General features: G+C 40.0%; 2 protein-coding genes across 32 annotated transcripts in view; one reads left to right on the top strand and one right to left on the bottom strand.

Moving 5' to 3' along the window:
* The window catches only part of CSE1L (chromosome segregation 1 like), a 34,872-nt gene extending 20,825 nt beyond the window's left edge, over window positions 1-14,047 (top strand). For all 6 annotated transcript variants that reach the window (XM_081033430.1, XM_081033434.1, XM_081033432.1 and 3 more), the window contains 16 exons: window positions 59-188; window positions 1,398-1,463; window positions 1,866-2,068; window positions 2,494-2,578; window positions 3,559-3,620; window positions 4,552-4,688; window positions 5,807-5,910; window positions 7,415-7,512; window positions 8,811-8,961; window positions 9,101-9,309; window positions 9,725-9,822; window positions 9,925-10,010; window positions 10,391-10,472; window positions 11,652-11,798; window positions 12,566-12,797; window positions 13,623-14,047. In XM_081033430.1, the coding sequence (XP_080889556.1) occupies window positions 59-188; window positions 1,398-1,463; window positions 1,866-2,068; window positions 2,494-2,578; window positions 3,559-3,620; window positions 4,552-4,688; window positions 5,807-5,910; window positions 7,415-7,512; window positions 8,811-8,961; window positions 9,101-9,309; window positions 9,725-9,822; window positions 9,925-10,010; window positions 10,391-10,472; window positions 11,652-11,798; window positions 12,566-12,797; window positions 13,623-13,712 (1,980 nt within the window). In that variant the 3' untranslated portion in view covers window positions 13,713-14,047. The remainder of the gene's footprint in view (window positions 1-58; window positions 189-1,397; window positions 1,464-1,865; window positions 2,069-2,493; window positions 2,579-3,558; window positions 3,621-4,551; window positions 4,689-5,806; window positions 5,911-7,414; window positions 7,513-8,810; window positions 8,962-9,100; window positions 9,310-9,724; window positions 9,823-9,924; window positions 10,011-10,390; window positions 10,473-11,651; window positions 11,799-12,565; window positions 12,798-13,622) is intronic.
* A 9,918-nt stretch (window positions 14,048-23,965) lies between these two features.
* STAU1 (staufen double-stranded RNA binding protein 1) overlaps window positions 23,966-25,767 on the bottom strand; it is a 47,049-nt gene continuing 45,247 nt past the window's right edge. For all 26 annotated transcript variants that reach the window (XM_081033835.1, XM_081033847.1, XM_081033832.1 and 23 more), the window contains one exon: window positions 23,966-25,514. In XM_081033835.1, coding sequence (XP_080889961.1) covers window positions 25,499-25,514 — 16 coding nt within the window. In that variant the 3' untranslated portion in view covers window positions 23,966-25,498. The remainder of the gene's footprint in view (window positions 25,515-25,767) is intronic.

Genomic DNA, 25,767 nt, shown 5'->3' with positions numbered 1-25,767 from the left:
AGAAATAATGGTTCAGTTGTGCATTTAAAAATATACTTATCCTTTTGTTTTATTCTAGTTGGTAAGTAATGCAATTCAGTTTCTGGCTTCAGTTTGTGAGAGACCTCACTATAAGAACCTGTTTGAGGACCAGAACACGCTGACAAGCATCTGTGAAAAGGTTATTGTGCCCAACATGGAGTTCAGAGGTAATTACGGCGAAGTGGGAAGCTTTTTCAGGGACCCAAAAGCTCGGTTTTTTAAAGAATATGTTTATAGAAATTTAATAAGTCTTCTCTTTGTTGCTTTTTATAGCATATTCTAATTTTTTAAATTGCTAAATACAATTTCTTGTAGGTCATTTTCTAAACCAAGACAGAAAATGTGGTAAAAGGCATTTGTGAAATGAGTGCTGCTGTGATGAGCTTTGTTGTACACTGGAAGTTTTTTCATAGAAATATTGATTAAGACTTTCTAATTCTGTCATTTTTGAGAAGAAAGTAAACGATCCAGAATCTGAACTTATGGAAATAATTTGCTTTTGTTTGATTTAGTACTTTACCGAGGCAAATAGCTGTTTTTAAATAATTGACTTGAGACTAGAAGTGACTGTTAACACAGAGGGGAAGCCCACATAGTTGGTGCCCAAGGTTAAGATGGTCCTGAGTCTGGATTTGTATACAGAACGTCTTTCCTTCTGACAGTTGGGAGGAGCAAGTGGTAAATGTGGAAGGAATTGTGGGTTGGATCACAGCAGTCATGAGATCAGTGGTTCTCAAATTACCTGGGACAAAATGAGGGCATAAAGGACAATAATGATGAGAGGTTTTATTTCCTTTTGTGTTTTCATAAAACTATTTATTTAAAGGACAGATCTTTATTCTAATATTGTCTGTCCTACTTTTTTGGTGTTGAAATGAATTTTGTGAAATGATGGTGATTATAGTTGTTAGCTTGTTTGTTTTTTTAATGCCATTATCTGGCAAAATAAAAGGTTGGCATACTAAATTGGTTCCTGACCCTCACTTTTGACAATTGCTGGTAAAGTCCAATTCTGAGAACCCTGTCACTTTAGAATAAGTGAGCTAGTATCATAGCTGTGTGGATTTCCTGTTGCCTAACCTTTCAGGGTAGCATTTGCTGCTCTAAGTAATGATTAAGAATTGGGTTAGCTCAGTTGATTAGAGCGTGGTGCTAATAACACCAAAGTTGCCGGTTCAAGCCCCACATAGGCCACTGTGAGCTGCGGCCCTCCTTAAGAAAAAAAGAAAAGAATATATGAAGCAGTCATATGTTGTTGGGAAAGCACACTTTGCTGTAAAACATGGCAATTCCACATCTTTTCTGCATAGTCCGCTGCAAAAGTACAGTGTTGTCATGTGTTTTGAGTGGTTATCTGAAATGTCCTCTCTCTGTAGCTGCTGATGAAGAAGCCTTTGAAGATAACTCTGAGGAGTACATAAGAAGAGATTTGGAAGGCTCTGGTAATACATTTTGAGTTTTAACTGTTAGTCTATTAGCAAGCCAGTTTTAAAGTTGCTCTTGATAGTAAATGTGGGGAAGAATGAGAATTAGGATTAGCGTGTCATTTCAACTGGCTTTCATTGAAGATCTGTTTTCCTTTCACTTGAACACCTTAAAAAGCAGCTCTTACATGAGCTGTGTCAGTTGAATCATTTGCCTTCTCTTTTTTATATACTTATTAGTGCTTGTCTTACTACCATGACCGTTTCAGTTTCATTCTCATTTTGTGTTTCTTGTGGGGAGGGGGAAATGTTCTTTTCATTGTTTATGTTGCTGATAACTATGTTTTTTTCTTTTAAACTTGATCACTTGGTTGGTGGTTGTTTCTTTCTCTCATGATATATTTCCCTTTGATTTTATAGATATTGATACTAGACGCAGGGCTGCTTGTGATCTAGTACGAGGATTGTGCAAGTTTTTTGAGGGACCTGTGACAGGAATCTTCTCTGGTTATGTTAATTCCATGCTGCAAGAATATGCAAAAAATCCCTCTGTCAACTGGAAACATAAAGATGCAGCCATTTACCTAGTGACATCTTTGGCATCGAAAGCCCAAACACAGAAGGTGAATCTTTTCAATACAGTTTTTTTTGAAAACACACTTGTCAGTAACCACAAAGGATAAAAAAGAAGTAATATATTTATGAGGGAGGACACAGCCTACTCTAATATATAGCCTATTAGTTCTGGTTAGAATTAATGTAATCTCCAGGGATGACTTTATGTTGATGTATGAAGCACCTGAGTTTCTTATGGACCAAAAAATTGACAGATGGCATACTTGTTCCCTTAGCTGAGACTCAGTGATGTTTAATTTAGGGAAGTTTATTTATTGTCTATTAAAACAGTCTTGGTTTATTTTTAAGGAGTTTGTGTTTTGACATGTTCATCTCCATTTTTAAACTGGTTTTCTAAAGTTGCCTAAATTTCCAATGTAGATATATACAGGTATTCCATGTTATTTTACCGTGTCATAAACTTGTTTTTCAGCATGGAATTACACAAGCGAATGAACTTGTAAATCTGACTGAATTCTTTGTGAACCACATTCTCCCTGATTTAAAATCGGCTAATGGTGAGTTTGGTGAAAAAAAATTTTATGTAACTTGTAACACTGTACTTGCCATTTTTATTTGCAGTGTTATTTTATATTACAAAATAAGTAACATTATAGCAAAAGTCATAATAGGGTCTCTAAATCCCTATTATACTAAAAGCATTTAATTCCTGTCCTTGTTGCAGGAGTTTCTTTTATTGAATAAAATCTCAGATACTTTCCCCAGATTTTGCCCAGATGAAATTAACTTTCTATAAAGAAAATATTGCTTGTGTAGAAGGAAAATAGAAACAAGTAAGACTAAATTGTAACTCAGCTTTTTATTATCCTGGTAGATAGTCTAGGAATTTCACTTTGGTTTCTTTTCCTTCTCACTTGAAAAATGTATTCTTATAAATTGAAGTTTAAAGTAATTGGAACTGATAAATATTAAGGATAATTTCCTATGTTAATGAAACTATGTTGATCAAGATACATAGATACTCCCCCTTTTAAAACTTCATACATAGAAAATTTAAATTCACTAAAAGGTAGGGAGAATATTGTAATGAACTTCCATGTTAATATCATCCATCTTCAAGAATTTTTATCAGTTGGCCAATATTGTCTCCCTTACACTAATTTATTTTGCCACCATTAGTGCAATTTAAAGCAAATCTCAGCCAGAGACATGATGTTGATTCAGAATAGCTTCAGTTCTGGAAAGAAGGTGATATGGTCATTAGTTCATGGTCCAAATCATTTTTATTCAATTATATAAGTAATAAATGTTTATTTGTCATGAAACTCAAAGGGGGAAAAATTTATGGATAATCTTAATTAATAGCTGCATAGTAGATCATTATATAACTAAGCTTCAGTTACTTGACATTTTGGTTACCAAAACGATGTTTTAAAAATCTGATAATGGAAAAAAAAATCTGATAATGTTGCCACCAATTTGTGAGTGAGTAATAGTCCTTAGCACTTAAATAACTTTGACTTGTTTTTTTTAATAGTGAATGAATTTCCTGTCCTTAAAGCTGATGGTATCAAATACATTATGATTTTTAGGAATCAAGTAAGTAGCTTTTCGTTTATATGTTGTTATATGCCACTTAATCTCTTAAGAGTTATTTTATACCAGCTTCTTTTCCCTTCTATGCATTCATATGACATTCACATCTAATAAAATTAATAACTCCTTAAGAACTTAGGATTCCAGATCAGGCTTAGTTTTCCTCAGGTGTCTTAAAATGTCCTTTTACAATAATAAATGTAAATATAATGTAGAATGTCATTTTACAATAGTGTATGTTGGAATTTTGCCACCTCATACACGAGAAATGGTATCTTATTTCAGTTTTAATTTGCATTTCTCTTATTTTGTGCTTAACATTGTTTTAGAGAGTTATTCATCGAGCAGATGTTATAGTTCATTTTTAATAGCTGTGTAGTATTCCATCATAAGACTATGCCATAGTTTATTTCCTGTGGATGATTTTTTAATTTCTTGATTTATAATTTGTATGTGTCTTTAGCAAGTATTTACAAAGGTTATGTGCAACCTTGTGAAGCTGTTCTATTTTAAAGTCTAATGGATATTCTAAAATTTTAGAGGCTTTTAATGAAGATTAATATCCTCCTCACCCCTTTTTTTTAATAAGATAAAATAAGGCACAAAGAGCTGAATGACTTTTCCAAGAAATACTTTCTAGGGAAAAGTATAGTTCTTAATACTAATGAAACCTTAGTCTGCTTTTCCGTGGTATTTTATGGTGTGTTCATTTATCTGCAAGATTTTACCCTAATCATAGTTTCTATGTTCAGAGAAAGGGAATTGAAAAAGTGAATGTGAATTGAACCATTATGTGGGGTAGAAGTTTTGATTTCTCAACAAATCATTTCCCATTGTTAACAGCTGGAAAAACTTTTTAGAATCAGCACGATCTTATCTTTTACTCAAAGATAGCATCATTGAGTTACAGCATCTATATTACTGTATTTTCCAGGTACCAAAAGAGCATCTTTTAGTCTCTATTCCTCTCTTGATCAACCATCTCCAAGCTGAAAGTACTGTTGTCCATTCTTACGCAGCACATGCTCTTGAGAGGCTGTTCACCATGAGGGGCCCGAACAGCGCTGCTCTGTGAGTGTTGGCGCCTGAGCCACTTACACTGCGTCAGCTTGGGGGCGGGGGTGATGCTTGAGTGGCCAGGGTTGTCACTGAGTGGGAGTCCATTTAATTAATTGCTGGAAAATAAATGTGTACTTTTTACTCATTTGTACGAAAATAGATACATTCTGGTAACAAAGCTAAATAGAGGAAATTAGAACAAAAGAAAATAAATGGGGTAAGTTTAATAAACAGAAATGTGTGTCAAAGGATCCTGTAGTTAAAGAAACTCCTGAATTTTATGTAGAGTCTTCTAGAAATGAAGGCAAAGAGGGAAATTTGGTGAGTTAAAATTTTCAGTGTCCATGAGATAAAAATTTAAAGCTATTTAGAGGCATCTCAGAAGTGGGCCTTCATTAAGGCAATTCTTTGTGTGTCAGTGTTCTAAGTAGTACCAGGCAACAGAATTATTTTCACCGGGCTGTTTTTATAATCTTACTCAGTGCTGAGATAAGACATAGCTCAGTGAAAATAATTCTCTGGGGTCCAAGATAATAGCTCTTCTGGCCTGATCCAAGGATAAAATGTAGAGGAATGGAGGGTGTGCATGTCTTTCAGGCCATTCTTCAACAGTGTTATTTGTTGAAACTGAGCTTTGGGTAAGAGATGGAAAACAATTCTAGGTTTTCTTCATCAAGAACTTGGAAGTGCAGATATTCTCAGTGGCCAGTTGAGGGTTGAAAGGACATCCTTTGAGGTGAGTCAAGACAGTACCTGTCTTCTGGCCTAGAATATATGCAGAAGACAGTACCAAGACTGTTCCACCTCCAAGAAAAATAGATGAGTGAAACCCCTGGGGGTCTGAGTTCTGTTCTCGGTGGTGATAGGAACCAAGGATGTCCTGAACAGCTTTAGATGATGGGTTTGCCTGGGTTTGGGTGTATTTAATTGTGTTTGGTCCCAGATGTGCATTCTTAGGAACTTATCATGAGCACATGTAAAAAATGATTTACCTAAGCTGTCGGCCGATGGTCGGTGATGGAGATGGCTCACTTTTATGCTAAGAAGTGTGATTTAGTAGTTGCCAAGGGTATTCCAAAGTGACAAACTCAAGAGTTGGCAGTGACTGAAAGCTGTTTTTTCATCTATAGCTTTACAGCTGCAGAAATCGCACCGTTTGTTGAGATTCTGCTAACAAACCTTTTCAAAGCTCTCACACTTCCTGGCTCTTCAGAAAATGAATATATTATGAAAGGTAGGCCGTTTTCCTGGTGTATAGACTATAAGTATCTAATCTCAGATTAAAGGGTAAACACTGACTTGTATACTGTTTGCCAAGAATTAGGTAGGTTTTGACATTTTAAAATGAAGAATATTGTTTTGTTTACTATCAGCAGTGTTCTCAGGAAAAAGTTTATCCTAATTTGATAGAGAACTCTTTCTATTCAAGTAGCAAATTCCTTTTTTCTGTTTCCTAGATTGACTTTCTTGAGAGCACAGGTCAGGTCAGACAACTTATTGCTTACTGGGTCTTGGTGTGAACTCCACACGGATCTTGTCTTCATGGACAGGGGCATCTGTAACCACCTGCCAGGTGCTACATTAGGAGTGTCTTGGTGACAGCTCTGACTTAAGGGACAATCTCAGTCTCATTCACTTGCATTCCAAGAGCCTAGCACAGTGGGATTAATAGGAAATGCTTTTCAAAGAAACTCCCTGATGACTCTGTCCTGGGTTAGGTCCCCGGGGTGTGAATGTTGTGTAAGTGTGTATCTAGGTGTGTATTTGTGTGTTTTCAGCACTGTATTTCTTCCAACAGTGAAGTGGAATTACTGTTTTTTACTGTCCATTTCTCAGAGGCAGCAAACTAGTCTTTGGTCTTGTTGTGTTCCTAGCGGATGTAAGAGCACCCGGGAAGTAATACCTTCTCAGTAAATACTAGTATATGACTGAATGAAAGGATTCTGTGCCAGCCTGGATGGAGGAAGGGAAGGCTTTCAGCTCAGGGACAGGCTTTCTCTAGCAGGTGGTGTCCAAGCTGAGGTGAGGGGTAGGTAGCAGTCAGTTAGTTGAAGGGTGAATCTTTGGCTCAGACAGAGGAAACATCATTGCAGAGTTTAGGAGGCAAGAGAGGATAGCTTTCTGTCCCGTGCCTGGCATATAGTAGGTACTCTACTAGTAAACACCTACTCTGTTGGTGCAAAAGTGGCTGTCGTACATTTTTAGCTTAATGTATTTATCTCCCAGGCCAAATGCTTTTTGGTATCTTTTAATGAGCAGTATTTTTGCAATATATGGACTCTCCATAGCTTTATATGTATTTTTGGATTTTTCTGAGGCTCCGAATCTCTTTTTAGAAGGAATGGGCAGGTGGACTTCTCTTTCGGGTAGGCTGCAATCCAGCAGGCTAGGGCTAAACATTTCCTGCCACTTCTAAATGAAAGAGACTTGAAACACACTATTTCTTCCTCCTCCTCTTTGCCTCTTTAGTCATCTTTTTTTCTTACTGTCCCTTTTTAAATACTTGAAGCCTACGCCCTCTGGAAATACTTGTTATTTCCCAGCTAAATTCCATTGCCAATGCTTGTCCTCATTTTAAAATGAAGGGCAAATGAGATTATTTCAAATGTAGAAAGCTGTCTTGGGGTTTAAGGGTCTTAAATTTTTAGTTGACAAATCAGTGGGCTTTTCCTCCTAGTCACTGTTGTGTTCTAAAGTTTAACTGAACTGTTTGTTTTTGCTGTTTTTGTATTTTCCAGCTATCATGAGAAGTTTTTCCCTCCTACAAGAAGCCATCATCCCCTACATCCCTACTCTCATCACGCAGCTTACACAGAAGCTGTTAGCCGTTAGTAAGGTAACAGAACCCGTGTGGGAAGTACAGTTGGTTTTTAATTGATGCTCCAGACTGCACCTCAGGACTCCCTGGTGATAGGTCAGACTTAGGGAAAGGTCTTTGAATTCTTCCTGACCGGAGAGTTAGTGTACATTTCTGAAAGTGTGGGGAAGGCATTCGATTGGAAACGTGGCAGCACTCATCTTTACATGTAGGCTTAGAAACATTAAAACACTTTCTCATTAAAAAATTAATGTGTTCATTGAAAAAAATTGAGAAAGTACAGATCTGAAATGATCTTAGGAAAGTGGGCTTTGTATACTTACCTGGCAGGGGAGACACCATGATCACGAAAGTGGGCTTTGTACAAAATAGACACAAAAGAGGCTGGACTTCTATAAAATGATAATTAACTGTTCTTCCTTTCCCCAAAATAAGGCTCCCTCCTTCTTTGATCAAAAATTTAGGTATTTTGATTCATATTTAAAAATTAAAATTAAGTTTTAGAAAGTAAAAAATCAGTTCAAGGCTGACAATTCCTTTTTTAGATGCTTATTATTAATTGTGAAAAGGAGATAAATTGATAGGAAGTATTGGAGAGATTTTGGAAAGCAGTGATTATTTTTCCACTGAGTTTTGTGTAAGGGTCTTGGACCACTTTTGGCCTTGGGAAATTTTAAGAGAAAAGCAGGGTCCCATTCCATGCCCCAATCCCTCCCTCTCACTCATCTTCCTAGTTCATCAGCTTTATATGGTAGCCTTCCAAGAAGGATTTTGTTCAAAGGACAATAGGGTTTTGTTGCTTAAAAATTGAAAACAGTTAATAGGAAGGATTGTCACTCTGTAGATACAGACATTAAAGCCTGTAGAGGTTAAGGTTTGTCTAAGGTCCCACAAAAGGCTAGTGGCAGAACCAGGACTTATATGTGCCTCCTCGTTTCTTCCACCATTTACAGTGACAGCTCTGAGAGCAGATGAGTTTTAAGACAAGTTCCATATAGCACTGGCAGCTGACGCTTGTGTTGTCACCTCCCTGTGATTGAAGTATTTTTTCATAGTAGATTTGCTCATTTTTTTAAAAAGTCCAAATAAACAGGTATTAGCACGTGTTGTTTTGTTTTCTGAATCTTAAAGTCAATGTAAACTTTTAATGTATATGCAGGCTTTTTACTTTAATTGGGGTTTTTTTTAAGAGATTTTTTTTTTAAAAGGTGGCATCTCAGTGTATTTTAGAAAGGTTAGGTGTATTTTATTTTAAATGATATTTAATGTAGTCATTGGATTATTAGAGTAATAAGCTTTTTTTCTTTTAATTTCAGAACCCAAGCAAACCTCATTTTAATCACTACATGTTTGAAGCAATATGTTTATCCATAAGAATTACTTGCAAAGCCAACCCTGCTGCTGTTGTAAATTTTGAAGAAGCTTTGTTTCTGGTGTTTACTGAAATTCTACAAAATGATGTACAAGGTAAGTTAAAGGACATTTATTTTCTGTCTAAATGAATAAAATAATGAAAGTTACAAAACTCAGCCTAAGAGATATGTGTCTTTTGTGTCAGAGGCATTGCTTCTGAAACTGACGGCTCTGTTTTTACTTTGATCAACAGAGTTTATTCCGTATGTCTTTCAAGTGATGTCTTTGCTTCTGGAAACACACAAAAATGATATCCCGTCTTCCTATATGGCCTTATTTCCTCATCTCCTTCAGCCAGTGCTTTGGGAAAGAACAGGAAATATCCCTGCTCTAGTGAGGCTTCTCCAAGCATTCTTAGAACGCGGGTCAAATACAATAGCAAACGCTGCAGCTGACAAAATTGTGAGTCGGATTTAATTTGATGTAACTTGAATTTTCTAAGGTAGCTGAGAGAAACTAGGGATGGCAGACATTAAAAATTCTCTATTTAAAATGAACTTAATAAAAAGGGAAAAGATTGTTAGGAAATGTTAATGTATATTTTATTAGAATTAGGTATATTTGTAGTTATCTCTGTGGTGGAAAATAAGTAAGAGCCACATAGATTGATTTCAGGAACTTAACTTGAAGGGCTTATTGTGGTGGGGTAATTTTTGTTTACACTTCAAAAAGTAAGAACTAAAGAAAAAATGCTAATTAGATTATTACCTGTTTATTTGGATTATAGCATGTACTCTTTTCCAAGATATATCACCTGTTTAATTTTTGGAATAGTTAATCCTTTTAACTGGTTATTATTTTATCTAATTTGTTGTAGCCTGGGTTATTAGGTGTCTTCCAGAAGCTGATTGCATCCAAAGCCAACGACCACCAAGGTTTTTATCTTTTAAATAGTATAATAGAGCACATGCCTCCGTGAGTATGAATAGAACCTCATAGTACATTTAATCAAGGATTCTGTTAGATATACTCAGGAAAATGCTGACTTTATATCGTTACTTTTATTCAATTCCTTAGGGAGTCAGTTGACCAATACAGGAAGCAAATCTTCATTCTACTATTCCAAAGACTTCAAAATTCCAAGACAACAAAGTTTATTAAGAGTAAGTAAAATGATTTGGGTGTTCCTACAAACACTTAGGCTTTATGGTTATAGATAAACTTTCTGTCAGTTATAAACGTTATATGTAAAATGCTGTAAGATGTATATATTCCTCAAACACTAAATCAGTTTCAAGTATATTATGTTCCAAATATTTTTAGTAGAAATAATATAAAGAGAGACACTGAACATGAAGACTTTTTATGCCTATACTGTCAAGGCAAAAATTGTATGTTAAATTGTACTAAAAGGCAAGTGTTGATGCCAAAGTTAGTTGTTGAGTTGTAATGATTACGAATATTTCATTTGGCCGACTCCACTAAATCGCTTGTGTAGTGCAGTGAGACCTCTGTACTGATGATCTGCATCTCCTTTCAACAGGTTTCTTAGTCTTTATTAATCTGTACTGCATAAAATACGGGGCGCTGGCACTACAAGAAATATTTGATGGTATACAACCAAAGTAAGTTTGTTTCTATTTTCATTTTAAAAGTGAAAAATTTGACTTCTTTTAGCATAAACCAGTATCTATTTAATAGTTCTTGGTGCAGTAATAGTATCTGTGGTTTTCAAAATATTCTTGGGGTGTTGGGTCATAAAGAAGAAAATCCTTGTAAACATTTTCTTAATTCCCCAACCTACTCCCCACTCTGACATTCTCTACAGCCAGTGTTCTATGTGAAGTTAGGTGGTTCATGTTGTCCCCAGGAGCCTGCCTTTGTTCAGACGAATAGCGTGACTTCTCAAATGAGAAGAGTTTGGATCGATAAAACTTTGGGGGTGTATGCAAAGGAGGTAGTTAGGTGGCATTCCCCATTAAGTAGAGAAAGGAAGGATATAAAGAAATTGGAGAAAAAACTCAAGTTAGATTCCTGTATTTGTATTGTATCAAAAAAAAAAAATTCCAAATTGAATACAGTGCAAAAAATGAATTAACCTGGAGTCGTACCAGAAAATATGCTTTCTAGCATTAAAGGATTGTTAGGAGATCCGTTTCCACGCACTGATGGTTGGATGTCTAATTTGGTATGATCTTTCTATGGAGGAAAAGTCACTCTTCATAGAGAGCATTAAAAGGTCCATACTCTTTGATCCCACTATTTCCACTTCAGAGAACCTATTAATGTATACACTGAGACATTTGCATCATTTAGAATCATGAAAACTTTACTTCTAGGATGTTTGAGTGCTTCCAACAACAGAGAATGATTGGCTAAATCTTTTTTTTAATATAGCTATTAACATTTAGTTATAGGTATACAAGCATAGACAGTTGGGAAGTTTATAGTTCAAGAATGTTAAAACCAGTTATTTGGGTGATTCATTTTTCTTCTTGTTCTTGTTTATCCCTGTTTTCTCATTTTTAAAAGAGTTCTTGACTAATTTTTTAAAAAATATACAAGACCAAAAAATGGCTGAAAAGATTCTACTTGCGCATAAGCTTAAGTAATGTTCACAAAAGACGGCGACTGGCCACTGGGTAGAGCTTTGATGTTTTGTCATCTCTAGGTCTTTTCCATTCAGCTGACCAAACATTTTGATCTTGTTATTTTGTAAAGTTTTATTATAATAAGCAATTCACTCTTTAATTATAGTGTAGTCTAATTTAATATTGTCTGGGTTTATTTGCTTCGATTTATAGAATGTTTGGAATGGTTTTGGAAAAAATCATTATTCCTGAAGTTCAGAAAGTATCCGGAAATGTAGAGAAAAAGATTTGTGCGGTTGGCATAACCAAATTACTAACAGAATGTCCCCCAATGATGGATACTGAATATACCAAGCTATGGTAAGTCCTCTCAAGTTTTTGGAAATTACAACTTCCTTTCCTTATGACTGCAGAATTAACCAAGCTTATTCTCTTTAGGGCTAAGAGAATTGAGTTCTGATTTCAGCTTCTCCAGTAGCAACCACCAGATCCAAGACATGACTTATGGATCCTTCTGGGCCTAAAAAGATTCTGTTTCCCGATTCTTAACTTTTGGGGGAGTTAGAGGCCATTCATGATCCCCTTGAGAGTTTAGTGAAAATGCCTGTTCTAGATGGTCTCTAAGACTATCTTACAATAGATGCCCAAGTAAACTGGCTTAAGTCTTTAAGAGGAGAAACTGAACAGACTAAGAGACGATCTTACATGCTAGTGCTCAGTGTCCGGCAGACCTAGCTTTTCTTGGCCTCTTGCTTCTCCTTTTCTTATTATGGTTTCACTCAGGCAGCAACTTCCAACTTGAGGCTTAGTTCTTCTAACTTCTAGCATTGAATCTCTGTGGTTTAGGTTGAGTCACATAGCCTTCTGGCTAGCTAGGCCTGGGTCACAGCCAGTTTGAGACCTCTGAAAATGGAGTAGTTTTCAAAAGAGACATTGGGGTGCTGCAGCGAATAGAATTGAAAGATGGTTTCTGGGTGGGCACAAGCACTGATGTCCTTCTTAATGTCAGCAGTCCCTTACTCTTGAGACTGAGTCTCTAATTTGTGTTTCTGAGGAATTGCTGTTTGTTCTTTAAATCTTCAAAGTATTTACTTAATCTTTTGTCTTCTTGCTTTCTTCTAATCCAGGACTCCTTTGTTGCAGTCTCTGATTGGCCTGTTTGAGTTACCTGAAGATGACACCATTCCTGATGAAGAACATTTTATTGACATAGAAGACACGCCGGGATACCAGACCGCCTTCTCACAGTTGGCATTTGCTGGGAGGAGAGAACATGACCCCGTAGGTCAGATGGTGAACAACCCCAAGATTCACCTGGCACAGTCACTTCACAAACTGTCTACTGCTTGTCCGGGAAGGGTAAGGTCTTTGTGTGATTAATGGAGACCTTTACGGGACGGGAAGAGGGTCAGAGTTGTTCTGGTGCCTGTTGTCATGGGTCAGCATAATCAAACAACATCCTACTGAGTTACAGGCAAGGCTTCTTTTTCGTTAGTTAAAAGGGTAGGCCCCCTTTATAGTATGATGTGCTACAGAGAATATTTTAGCAGTGAAATATTTCAAGGGATAAAGTCCTTTGACTAGAAATGGATTTATTTTCCAGATTAAAATAATCTCTCAGTTATTAAAATGTGGGCATTTATTGATTTTATTAACTGTAGCACACATAAGTTAAATAATGGAATATGGAGTAAACCTAATAATGGCTGTATAGTTCCATTAGTACCTTTTATAGTCTTAAGATAAATTTATATTTTGCATTGTTTTATTATGGAAAACTTCAAACATATAGAAACAGCACAATGACCTCACGTGCCAACCTTCAGTAATTTCCAATATTCTGCCAATTTTCTTTCATTCGTTCCTTGTTTGTTTGCTAGAGAGTTTTAGCAAGCCTTAGGCAGCATGTCGTTTCACCCATATATACTCAACATGCATCACTAACCCATAGGGCATTTTTACACATAAGCACAATGCCACTGTCACACTGAACAACAGTAATTTACTGATCCACGTTTTAGACCTACCCATTTTTGAAAGCATAAAAGCAGTTGAGTTACGTGGGAATCTTAACAGTTGTCAGTGACAGACGACCCTTCTCAGAGCTGTGGCAGCTCTCCTGTACACAGTAGGCTTTCTGTTGGCATGTCAGGATTGCCAATAGCCGTTTCCCGTCTCTTGTAGGTTCCATCAATGGTGAGCACCAGCCTCAATTCAGAAGCGCTCCAGTATCTGCAAGGATACCTTCAGGCAGCCAGTGTGACACTGCTCTGAACTGCATTTAGCGATTTGGCCAGGCCCAAGAAGGTTTCTGAGGAAATCAGGCGACTTCTCAGCACAGCTGCGTAGAAACAAAGCAAGTTTCCTTTTGAATCTCTGACAAATTCCATCTTGTAAAGAATATTAAATGATGCTTAAAGGGGACCCTTGAGCAAATTAGGTGGCTGTGTGATCATAAATATAAGTGGGTGGCATTTCCAGTTTGCAGCTTCAAGGGAAAAGTATTAATGTTCAGCATTTGCACTGTGTGATAATTTTAAAATTTTGTTGGACACTGACTGGACTGAAGACTTTCTCTGTTACTAAACCTTGTTTTGAGGCTGTTGCCATCTTGTGTTTTTCTTGTCCTTTGTGCTTTTGTCTGTTACCTTATGCTTTTATTTAGAAATGTGAGTAAGTAGAGTCCCTTATATGACTCACCAAGTGCACATTTCATAGTTTCAAGCCTGTAATCACAATAAAAAAGCCCTGAAATATGTATCTAAGAACATCTTAAGGACAGGTTTTTGATGCTCTCTGACCATTTTATGATGAATTTAAATTTTTCCAAATCACTCAAATTTTTGAGTCTTTTTACAAGGGAACATCAATGCCCTTCTTTGGGGTTGCTGCATGATAGATGGTAAAGACTGTTGTTAGGCTCCTGTGTGGTAGGAGAAGGCAGCCATGAAGTGTATGGATTCATTTACCTATTCCTGCGTTTCCTGCCTTATAAATTGATGGGAGAGAAACACTTAGCAATGTGGAAGCCACAGTAGACAGCTCAGGGGAAAAGTTTCACAGACCTGATGCAAAAGGAGACCTACTTGAGAAGAGGGGAACCACATGAGAAGAGGTTTATTTACCTTGCACCATATTCTCTCCAGTAGTTAGAGGCAACTCTTCTGCATCTGGAGGGGGAAATGCTTGCTGATCCCAGGAACCTGCAGCAAATGTCAGCTGAGAACGTAGCTCCTGCTCTGTCTCCCACCTTGGGGCAAAAAGGGAGTCCAGCCCACAGGTCTTGCCACTCCCGGACAGCAGGCCTAAGGGTCCTAGGAAGGCTGGACAGACCCGCTCCTGAGGTCCAAACGTAACCTGGAGCCAACCCTCCACAGAGCCTCCTGTGTTGTGACTACAGAGCTCAGGCCAGAACAAGGGAAGCAGTCCCTGCGATGGTCTTGCTGGGGCCCGTGGCCAGTCAGTGAGGCCACAGAACTTTCCCAAGGGGAATATCCAGTCATCGAAGTAGCTAAACACTGTGCTCCCCTCTTCCCATGACCTGTATTCCAGACCACCACCACCTGAAAACTACACGAACAGAAGTCCTGTTACTAAGGAGATAAAGACGCTCCAGTAAGACTGGTAGGAGGGGCGGGGAGTTCCCACATATATACAGTGTGGCAGGTAAGAACTGGGAGGGATCGCTCAGCTGACGAGGTCCCTCCTGAGAAGTGACGGGTCCCAGACCCACACTCTGCTCCCCAGCTACCAGCACCAATGCCGGGAGGAAGAGTCCCCATAACAGCAGTGAAAACCAGCGGGAATTGCATCCAAGTGAGATGGAGGGCTGCTGGCTTCCCAGGACTTCCTCGAGTGACCTGTGCACAGACTCGCTCACTCACTTGCCTTGGGCTCCAGTGCCACCAAGGCAGCCGCTCAAAAACAGCCCGAGGCATATCGGAGGAACTGGAGCTTCCGAGCAAGAGCTGGAGGGTCAGGACAGTTCTTTCCCAGGACAGAAGCAGCACTGGCAGGCACCATTGCTCCTTTGTTCAGTCTGTCCCCCAACCAGCTGGCAGGCATGGGCGGGTGCCAGTTTGAGCTCCATTAATCTAACACCAATCCGTCTCCCATGCCCCCAGCCAAGTCACTTACAGTGGCTTTTCCACATAAGCGACCTGCCTTGGGAGGTACTGAGACCTTTCCTGCAATTTCTCACAAGCCCACAAACCTCAAACAGTGGCTGGCCCGGGCGTCCCCTGTGCCTCTGCTAAGCAGCCCCAAGCCCAACACAAGCGACAGCTGGTTAAAACTGCATGGTACCTCCCGTTAGGTAGCCACAAGCCTGGCTTCAGTTCCCAGCAGGGCCTCTCCCAGGGATTTCCAAGCCCACCAGCAATGGCAGCTAACTGCAGTGCACTTTTTAGCTCCAACGAGGTGGCCCCAAGCCAGGCATGACAGTGGGTGCACCAGCAACACTCCAGGTCCAACATACCCAGTGGCTGCCTTCAGACCACACCAGAGCACCCCCAACCAGCTCCACAGAGACACCCAAAGGTAGTACTTGGCTGGCACGATAGCCCGTTTAAAGCGATTTCTGCTGTGGGGTCAGTCCCCACACAATAGCTTGTCTGCTCTAGTCATGGACAGACCGCTCAGTCAGCCAGCCTTGGGGTCAGTCCTACCCACTGACATACCAACAGTCAAGACTAAACTACAACAGGAGGGCACACAACCCACACGGGACACGCCTAAGCATCCAGCTCGGGTGAACAGGGAGACTGCCACAGCCCCACAGGGCACCTACAATGAGGCTTCCTGCCAGGACTGGGAAACAGCACGGCTACTTAATACACAGAAACAAACACGGAGGCAGCCAAAATGAGACAAACGTCCCAAATGAATAAACAGGACACAATTCCAGAAAAAGACTAAACAAAATGGAGACAAGCAATCTAGCAAACACAAGAGTTTAAAACAGTGACAATTAGTATGCTCAATGAAATTAGGGGAAGAATAGGTGAACTCTTGAGATCTTCAACAAAAGAGATTTAAAAAATACAAAGAACCAATCAGAAATGAAGAAAACGGAGTCAACAGATTAGATAAAGCAGGACAGAGACAACATACCCCAAAACACCCAATCTGAATAGCCAAAATGAAAGTTTTTTTTAAAACGAGGATATTTAAAAAGGGAAGTTTGGGACAACATCAAGCATGACAACATTCACATCATATAGGTAAGCAGGAGAAGGAGCGAGCGAGCAAGGGATTCAACCTATTTCAAGAAATAACTGAAAACTTCTCATACAAGTCCAGGAAGTATAGAGTCCCAAACAAGATGAACGCAAAAGGCATTGAAACACATCATAAAATGGCAGAAATTGAAAATAAATAATCTTAAAAGTTAGCAAAAGAAAAGCAGTATATTACCAACATGGGAGCTCCCATACGACTTGTCAGTTGGTTTCTCAAACTTTGCAGGTCAGAGGGATTGGCATGCAACATTCAAAGTGGTGAAGGGAAAAAAAAAGACCTATCACCAGATTAACTCCAGCAAGGCTATCATCCAGAATTTCAGGAGACAAAAGTTTCCCCGAAAAGGAAAAGCTTAAAGGAATTCACCACTAAATCAGTATTATAAGAAATGTTAAAGGGACTTCTCTAAGTAGAAAAGAAAATTATCAAAAATATGAATAAGGGGCGGCTGGTTGCTCAGTGGTTAGAGCACAGTGCTCCTAACACCAAGGTCGCCAGTTTGCTTCCCACGTGGGCCCATGAGTTGTGCCCTCCACAACTAGATTGAAAACCAGGACTTGACTTGCTGCTGAGCAGCATCCCCCTCCCCCACAATTAGACTGAGAACAATGACTTCACATGGAGCTGATGGGTTAACAATGAAATCAAGCAAGAAATCAAAAGGTACTGTGGAGAGAAGTGAAAATGAAAACATCAAAATCTACCAGACACAACCAAAGCAGTTCTAAGAGGAATTTATAGCAATACAGGCCTCAAGAAACCAGAAAAATCTCAAACAATGTAACCTTACACCTAAAGGAACTAGAAAATGAAGAGCAAACAAAAGTCTAAAACGCAAAATATCAATGAAACCAAGAGCTGGTTCTTTGAAAAGATATAAACAAATCTGATAAACCTTTGGCCATACTCAACAAGATAAACCCAAATAAAATCAGTAATGAAAGAGAAGTAACAACCACCACCACAGAAAAAGGATTATGAGAAAATACTACAAACAATTATATAACAAATTTGACAGCCTGGAAGAAATGGATAAATTACTAGAAACATCCAAATTTTCAAGGCTGAATCATGAATCAGGAAGAAACAAAATCTGAACACACTGATAACTGCTAACAAAATTGAATCAGTTATCAAAAAAACTTCAAACAAAAGCCATAGGCCAGATGGCTTCACAGGTGACTTTTACCACACATTCAAATAAAAATGAACACCTATCCTTCTCAAACTATTCCAAAAAGAGGAAGGAAGGCACCCAAACTCATTTTATGAGGCCAGCACTACTACCCTGATAGCAATACTAAAGACACTACAGAAAAATAAAATTATAGGCCAATATTCCTGACGAACATAGATGCAAAAAAGCCTCAAAATATTAGCCAACTTTAGCAATGCATTAAAAACACACCATGATCAAGTGAGATTTATTCCTGAGATGCAGGGTTGGTTTCAGTTAGCTACAAAACAATGTGATACACCACATAAACAAAATGAAGGATAAAAATAATATATCGATAGACGCATAAAAAGCATTTGACAAAATCCAACATCAATTTTTGATTTAAAAAAATCTGCAAAGTAGGGATAGAGGGGACGTACCTCAACATAGTAAAGGCCATAAATGTCAAACCCATGGCTAACATACTCAGTGGTGAAAAGCTGAGAGCCTTTTCTTTAAAATCAGGAACAGCACAAGGATGCCTGTGTTTACCACTTTTATTCAACAGAGTATTGGTCCCAGCCACAGGAATCAGTAAGCTGCATTTTTGGAAAGAGAAATTAAGAAAACAATCCTCCTTCAAATTGCATCAAAAAGGAGAAAATACCTAGTTATAAATTTAACCAAGGAGGTAAAAGACCTATACTTGAAAACTGGAAAACACTGAAGAAATTTAAGATATAAATAAATGGAAGGATATACTGTGCTCATGAATAGGAAGAATACATTTAAAATGTCCATATTACTCAAAGTAATCTACAGATTGAATGCAATCCCTATCAAAATACCAGTGGCATTTTTCACAGAAGTAGAATAATTCTAAAATTTATGTGGAACCACACAAGACCCCGACTAACCAAAGCAATATGGAGAGGAACAAGGCTGGAGGTGTCACGCCACCTGATACCAAACTACACCACAAGGCCATAGTAATCAAAACAGCATGGTACTGACATACAAACAGACACAAAGATCAATGGAACAGAATAGAGAGCCCATAAACCCACACCTATATGCTCACTCTGTGACAAAGAGGGCTGTCTGTTCAATAAATGGTGCTGGGAAAACCGGACCACCTTCTTACACCATTATACAAGAATGAACTCAAAATGGATTCAAGATTTAAAATACTTTCTCAGATGTGTCTTCTCCAGCAAGGAAAACTAAAGAAGAAATAAACAAATGGGACTACATCAAAATAAAAAGTTTTTGTACAGCAAAGGAAACCATCAACCAAATGAAAAGACAACCTACAGAATGGGAGAGGATATTCGCCAGTGATATATCCGATTATATAAAGAACTCATACAACTTAACACCAAAGACAAACAATCTGATTAAAAATGGGTAGAGGATCTTAATAGACATTTCTCCAAAGAGGACATACCGATGGCCAATAGACATGAAAAGATGCTCAGCGTCACTAATCATCAGAGAAATGCAAATGAAAACCACAATGAGATATCACCTCACCCCTGTCAGAATGGCCATCATCAATAAATCAACAAACAAGTGTTGGTGAGGATGTGGAGAAAAGGGAACCCTCAGTGTTGGCGGGATGACAAATTGGTGCAGCCACTATGGAAAACAGTATGGAAGTTCCCCCAAAAGAGAACTGCCATATGACCCAGCAATCCCACTTCTGCGTATTTGAGGAAATCCAAACCATTAATTTGAATATACAATTCATTGCAGCATTGTTCACAATGGCCAAGATATGGAAACAGCCTAAGTGTCCATCAATAGACGACTGGATAAAGAGGCGGTACATATATACAATGAAATACCATTCATCATAAAAAGAATGAAAGCTTAGTGTTTGCATCAGCATGGGTAGACCTAGAGAGTATTATGCTAAGTGTGTCAGACAAATACTGTATGATTTCACCTATACCGTATGTGGAATCTAAAAAACAGAACAAATTGATGGTTGCCGACTGGGTGGGGGGTTGAGGGTGGGGGAAAAGGTGAAGGGATTAAGAAGTATAAATTGCCAGTTATAAAAACAGTCACGGAGATGTAAAGTACAGCACAGTCAATGTCGTCAATAATATTTTAACTACATATTGGTGACAGATGGGTACTAGACTTTTTGGGGTGATCATTTAGTAAGTTATATAAACGTCTAATCACTATGTTGTACACCTAAAACTAATGTAATATTGTGTGTCACTTGTAACTGAAAAATAAATAATAAAAACTTCCCAAGGAGAAGCGGGGTGGGGGTGACAAACTACACAGATTGCCACAGGTGAGGTGGCGTGTCCTAACATAGAACATCCTCCCCTCAGCTCTGAACTTCCTGCCACAAGCCACAGGCCCAGTTCTCAGTGTCCCAACAGGCTGCTTAGGCCCTGCGCTGGGACAGCAGACTCGAGCCAGTTGAGTTGTGTCTGAAACATGGCCTCAGCTGTCTTCCCTTTAGCCAAAGGTAGCATTTCTCCACGAATTCAAAGGATCTGTGGTGCCATCCAAAGGAACATGTATCGTTGGTAGTTGTGTATTTTGTGTTAGGGGAAAAATCACTAATATTTCATGGATGTTACTGCTCAGGACAGTGGTTCTCAAAGCACCACATCCTCAGACAGGCCCTCGTTAGAAATGCACATTCCTGAGCCACAGGCCTGCAGTATCAGAATCAATCGGAAAGACTCATGGCGTGGCAAAAGCTGTGAACACTCGGGGAACAATGATCCAAAGCTTCATGGCCTCCAAAATGAGAAGGGATCACATTTCGAAGATGTGAAATTAACAGTTTCAGTTTTAGATTGGCGGACCAGACAGCTATGGCGGGCAGCCGCAGGCCTCAGTGGGCCTCTGCAGAACTCATCCCTCCCTCCAACTACAGCTGAGATGGACACAGATTCTTGTTCTCATGGGATCTGTCTCCACACATTTTCTTGGGGGAAGACTTGGAAGTGGACTGGGATCTGGGTTCCAAGGCCGAGAGCCCTGGAGCAGACAGGAGGAGGAAGAGGGCCCGAGGAATGACTCAACGCCTGCAGCAGGGAACCAGCCACCCTGAGTGGCAGGACTGAAGGGCGAACTGGGAGCAGCGGCTTCAGAGCATGTCTGGGCCACAAGAACAGAAGGCATTTATTGAGTACACATCGCCCTGGGCACTCGGAGAAGCTACCAACATGTCCTGTCTTAACCTCGTGAGGGAAGTTCTTTGGGGCTTTCAGGGCACAGACTGGCCTAACTGGGCACAGCTAGGCCCTAACTTCCCAAGCTTTAAAATGACCACGACCCAAAGGCTGTTTTACTGTTACCACTGCAGGATTGGTGGGTGTTTACCTCAAAGTAGGTTTTGAGGAATATTTCTGAAAGAATATTTTTTTAAATATTAAACTTGGGTTATTAAGCACATATTAAGCAAAACAGCACAAACTTCCTAAATTACATATTTTTGTTAATAAAAATTAGGATAACATTTAAAGTACAAGGAAGTCTGATTAGAATATGGGGTTTTAAAAATTATAGTTTCACATGTACCAAGGGTGCCAAAAAAAATGTATACACATTTCAGGAAAGGAAAACTATTAAAATTGTAACACAATATATACCGATAACAAAAGATGAATACAAGTCCCGTTTAACTTCTGCAATTACAAGAGGTGCTCAAAGTGGTTCCCATCAGCGTCCAGACACTTCTGATGATGGCGAACTACTGCTTGAGCAACATCGACCGAAGTGTCCACTTGTGGACATTTTTTTTGGCACACCCGGTATATTCTATATACAGAGTGACAAATTCCAAGAAAATAACTGCTGCTTTCAGGAATCAACACTTGCAGGCTCTCTCCTCTGAGTTAACCATTACCTCTTAAAAGAACATGCATTCCTTTAAAAGCCTATTTAAGAAAACTACCTAACTCATCCCTGTCAATCCAGAGATGTGTAAGGGCTTCAGAAATTATTTACGGATTTAGGAATTTCAAGGAAGTTTTTTTGGGTTTTTTTGGTCTATTTCTAAGGGCACACAGACATTTATGCATTAAAACAAAGAAGGTAGTGATGGATGTCGCTAAAGCTAAGTTCCATGCAGACAGACAAAAGGCTGTACATCTCCATCCCGGGGTTTAGTTCCTGGGTGTCATATTCCGCTGAGCTCACAGTAGCTCTTACAGAGCAACCAGCAGCTTCCTGCTTCTTGAGAATGGCCAATTTATTTTCTCTTGATCACACCAATCCCAGATTCCCTCGCATCTCTTACCAGACCTTGGGATCCACCCAAGGCGACTAACTGGGCATTCGCCCTGCAAAGCCATGCATACCCATCAGCTCACTGAGCTGTGGAGGGAAACCTAGATTCAGAGTAACACTTTTTTTCTAAGAGCAATTCACATTCTGGCTCAGAAAAGCCTTTTAAAAACAACAACAAAAAAAAACCAGCTATAGGGACATCATCTTTACTCATTAAAATCTCCATGTGATAAGAGTAACTTGACAATGTCGGCACGCCCCTGTGGGGTGATGGAGTCCCAAGCTTGTCTATGCCAAGGTCAAGGAGCCCTTCTTCCTTTGAGGATCGGTGCTCCACAAATCCTGACACCCAGTCTTACCGTGGCTGACTCACACCATCTTTATTTCAGACCTGCCTCTCAGGTGCCTTCCTGTCTGCTACTCTGCCTACAGCCTGAAAACCAGGGCTGCAAATATTGTCCCAAGGGCAGAAGTACCTAGTTTGGGCTCAAAGGTTCTTGCAACTTTTAAAGAGATCATGTTGGGATGAAAATGAGCACAAACTCTTGGTTCCCGGGCAGCTCTCTCGAAGCCCACTGAGACAGCTACTGCAGTGAGTGGATCCTCAGATGACAGCTACAGGGCCTCCTCGCGGCCAAGGCTGGTCTGAAAGTTTACACTCGAAGAGCACTCAAGGACATCCCATCTGGACATCTTTCCAAAGCAGCCAGAGATGTATCGCCTCCAAAAAAACCTCTTATCAAAGAATCCTTCCTGACAATATCCCTGATGTGAAGTGGAAATTTCCCCTTTTGGAGTGTTGTCACTGAGGGACAACTGGCAACAGCCAACTGGAAGCTCTGAATCACTTCTAAGACTGCATCCTATTACCAGTAAGCATACTGATAGGACCTGAAAGCTGGGAGGACGCGGTGCGCCCTCAGCAGACACCTAAAAACACAGGGCAGGAGTGGCAGGTGGCAAGTGGAGCGGGTGGTTGGCAAGGCTGGGAGAATGGCTACAATCTCCATGTTGGAGAAAGTACTAAACAGAAGGAGGAAGGCTGTGAAGAACCCAGAGGTACTGCAGGTATCAGTATAAACAGTAGCTTTTAAATATACATATATACCGTGTTTCCCCGAAAATAAGACCTAGCTGGACCATCACCTCTAATGCGTCCTTTGGAGCAAACGTAAGACCCAGTATTATATCATAGATCATACCGTATCATAGTAAAATAAGACCGGGTCTGATATTAATTTTTGCTCCAAAAGGCGCATTCGAGCTGACGGTCCGGCGAGGTCTCATTTTCGGGGAAAGATGGTACACACATATACGTACACAGACTCACACGCCTTTCCTGTCTGTTCAGAGGACCTAGAAACCACCCCAGTAGCAATGAGTGCTCAGAGCACCCAGACCTTGGTTTCCAGGTGCTGTCTGTCACTAAAGGGGACCAGGGCTCCTTGGATAAATGGCTGAATCTAGCACTGGGGAAGTCCCCGCAGTGCTGAGGCCTCTCCTCAGCCTTTTCCCATAACCTAATCACTTCCGGTTATCCGGGCAATGCAATCCATAGGCTGGTTTTACAGTGAACAACCTAAAAGCATCTCCTAAAACTGAAAGCAAACACCAGCCCCCTCCACCAGGCTAGAATGCAGCACCTCTCACCTTCACCCCTGAGTGAGACAGCACCTGAGGAAAGTGGAGCCTCACGGCATCGGGAAGTCTCTGGGTCATTTGCGTGTAATGTCAGCTTCTGAGGCAGCTCCTTCACCTGGTGCCCACACGCTTCTGGCAGCCACGCCCCCACACACACCGTGCTTCCGTGCCCTCACTCATATCTTCCCTTACTTTAGTTACTGCTCAACAGGACCAAAAATTCATTAGTAGCTGTTTATTGATCAATGGTTTGATATAAAGTTATTTCAGATCTTCAGAATTTTGCCCAAATAGAATCAAGCATTACAAAGTTTTTTTCTTAAAAAAGGGTAGGGCACAAGTTGGGAGGGGACCCAACTTAGCAGTAGTGGCATCTGAGAATAAATTAACAAAAAAAAAATTTAGTATTACCATTTATTGGTGACAAATACTAAGTTTTACTTACATTCCATGGGGAGAAAAAATGGCAGCGTAAACAATGAATTGAAGCACTACTGAATCGCGAGGCTGCCGTGCTTTTCATCCGACCGCAAGCAGGGCCTCACGGCACACACTTCTGTGCCCAGCAGCACATCAAAAGCAATAGTTGCAGATAAACGTGGGGCATTCTCTTCGGCCCTACATGGAGATGTAACCACAGTTTAAAGCACTCAAGGAGCGTCAATCTGCATTTCCGTGTTTTCTAAGTACTCCCCGGAAATCACATCCTGTAGTGTAGGGAAAGCTAAGTCCTCAAGAGTCTTATGCATATATACACAATTTTTTTAATAATCTTTAAAAGATCAAAGTTCATTTAGGTCCTGTTGCATTAACAAAAATGAAATAGAAAAGGAACCAAATGATCATTTAAAGTTTAAAATTCCTAAATCGTCCAATTTATACAACTGGGGGAGACTTCATCAAGGTTTCTGAGAAGTCCAGGACTGTTTCAGCTAAACCAGAGGGCACACAATTTGCATCACTGAAATGGTCCTGGGTTAGTCCAATAAAATAAAAACGTATAACCACATACATATGGATATGATCTTTTCCGGTTAGACTAATGATAAAGTCAGTCTCAGAAAAGTTTCTAAACTGCTATGTAACTAGATACAATTGAGAAATGCTCAAATGAAAATTTATATAGTGTCATTTCAATCGAAAGAAAATAATGAAACTAAGAATACATCTCTCTTTTGGAAGAGAAAGCAGTGGTGATGGTGTGGGAACCACGGGAGGCGATGGGCCGCAGCACACCGCACAGTGAGCTTGCGCTGACGAGGAAGCATTGGATTTTTCTCTGCTGCTTTCAGCTTTAGGGCCAGCTGGTCTAAGGCCTCTCTCCAGCGTCGTGTCCAGGGTTTGTCCCCAAGTATTTGAGTGAGTCAGGTAGGGAGGTGGGGGTGTGGGGGGGGTCATACTGTTTTCTGTTTCTTCTTTCAGCCAGAAAAACAAAACAAAACAACCCAAAACCAAGCAGTGAGGTGCCCAGGGCATGGACCTGCTGGTTTCCCAGTTGAGCCAGGGCTGCTTGGCAGGCCTCACCCACCCCCGCAGCAGCTGCTGCCGTGTGGGGACAAACCATAGCACATGCGAGCACAGTCACGGCTGCCTCCTTGTGAGCCCACTTTCGTCACCACTGCTGTCTCCACTCCTTTACCCATCATGTCTTCTCAGCCCACTTGGAGGTATCAGAAATTCCAAATTTTCAAAGCAGTTTCACTATTTTCAGTATATGTTGGGATTTTTATAATGGTTCATGGCCAGAAGAGGTTCAGCATCTCCCACACCTTTAAGGAAATAAAAATGAAAATGACATCATTTTTGAAACTTAAGAGAATTAAGCCCATGTTAAAAATAAAAAGAAGTGGGGGCGGCCAGGTGGCTCAGTTGGTCAGAGCATGAGCTCTCAACAACAGGGTTGCCAGTTCGATTCCCACATGGGCCAGTGAGCTGCGCCCTCCACAACTAGATTGAAGACAACGAGCTGCTGCTGAGCTGCCGAGAGCCAGCTGGATGGCTCAGTTGGTTAGAGCGCTTGCT

Source organism: Rhinolophus hipposideros (assembly GCF_964194185.1).
Source record: "Rhinolophus hipposideros genome assembly, chromosome: 22".
NCBI classification, from domain to species: domain Eukaryota; kingdom Metazoa; phylum Chordata; class Mammalia; order Chiroptera; family Rhinolophidae; genus Rhinolophus; species Rhinolophus hipposideros.
The sequence above is the reverse complement of the archived record's forward strand: the minus strand, read 5'-3'. Positions and strand labels throughout refer to the sequence as shown.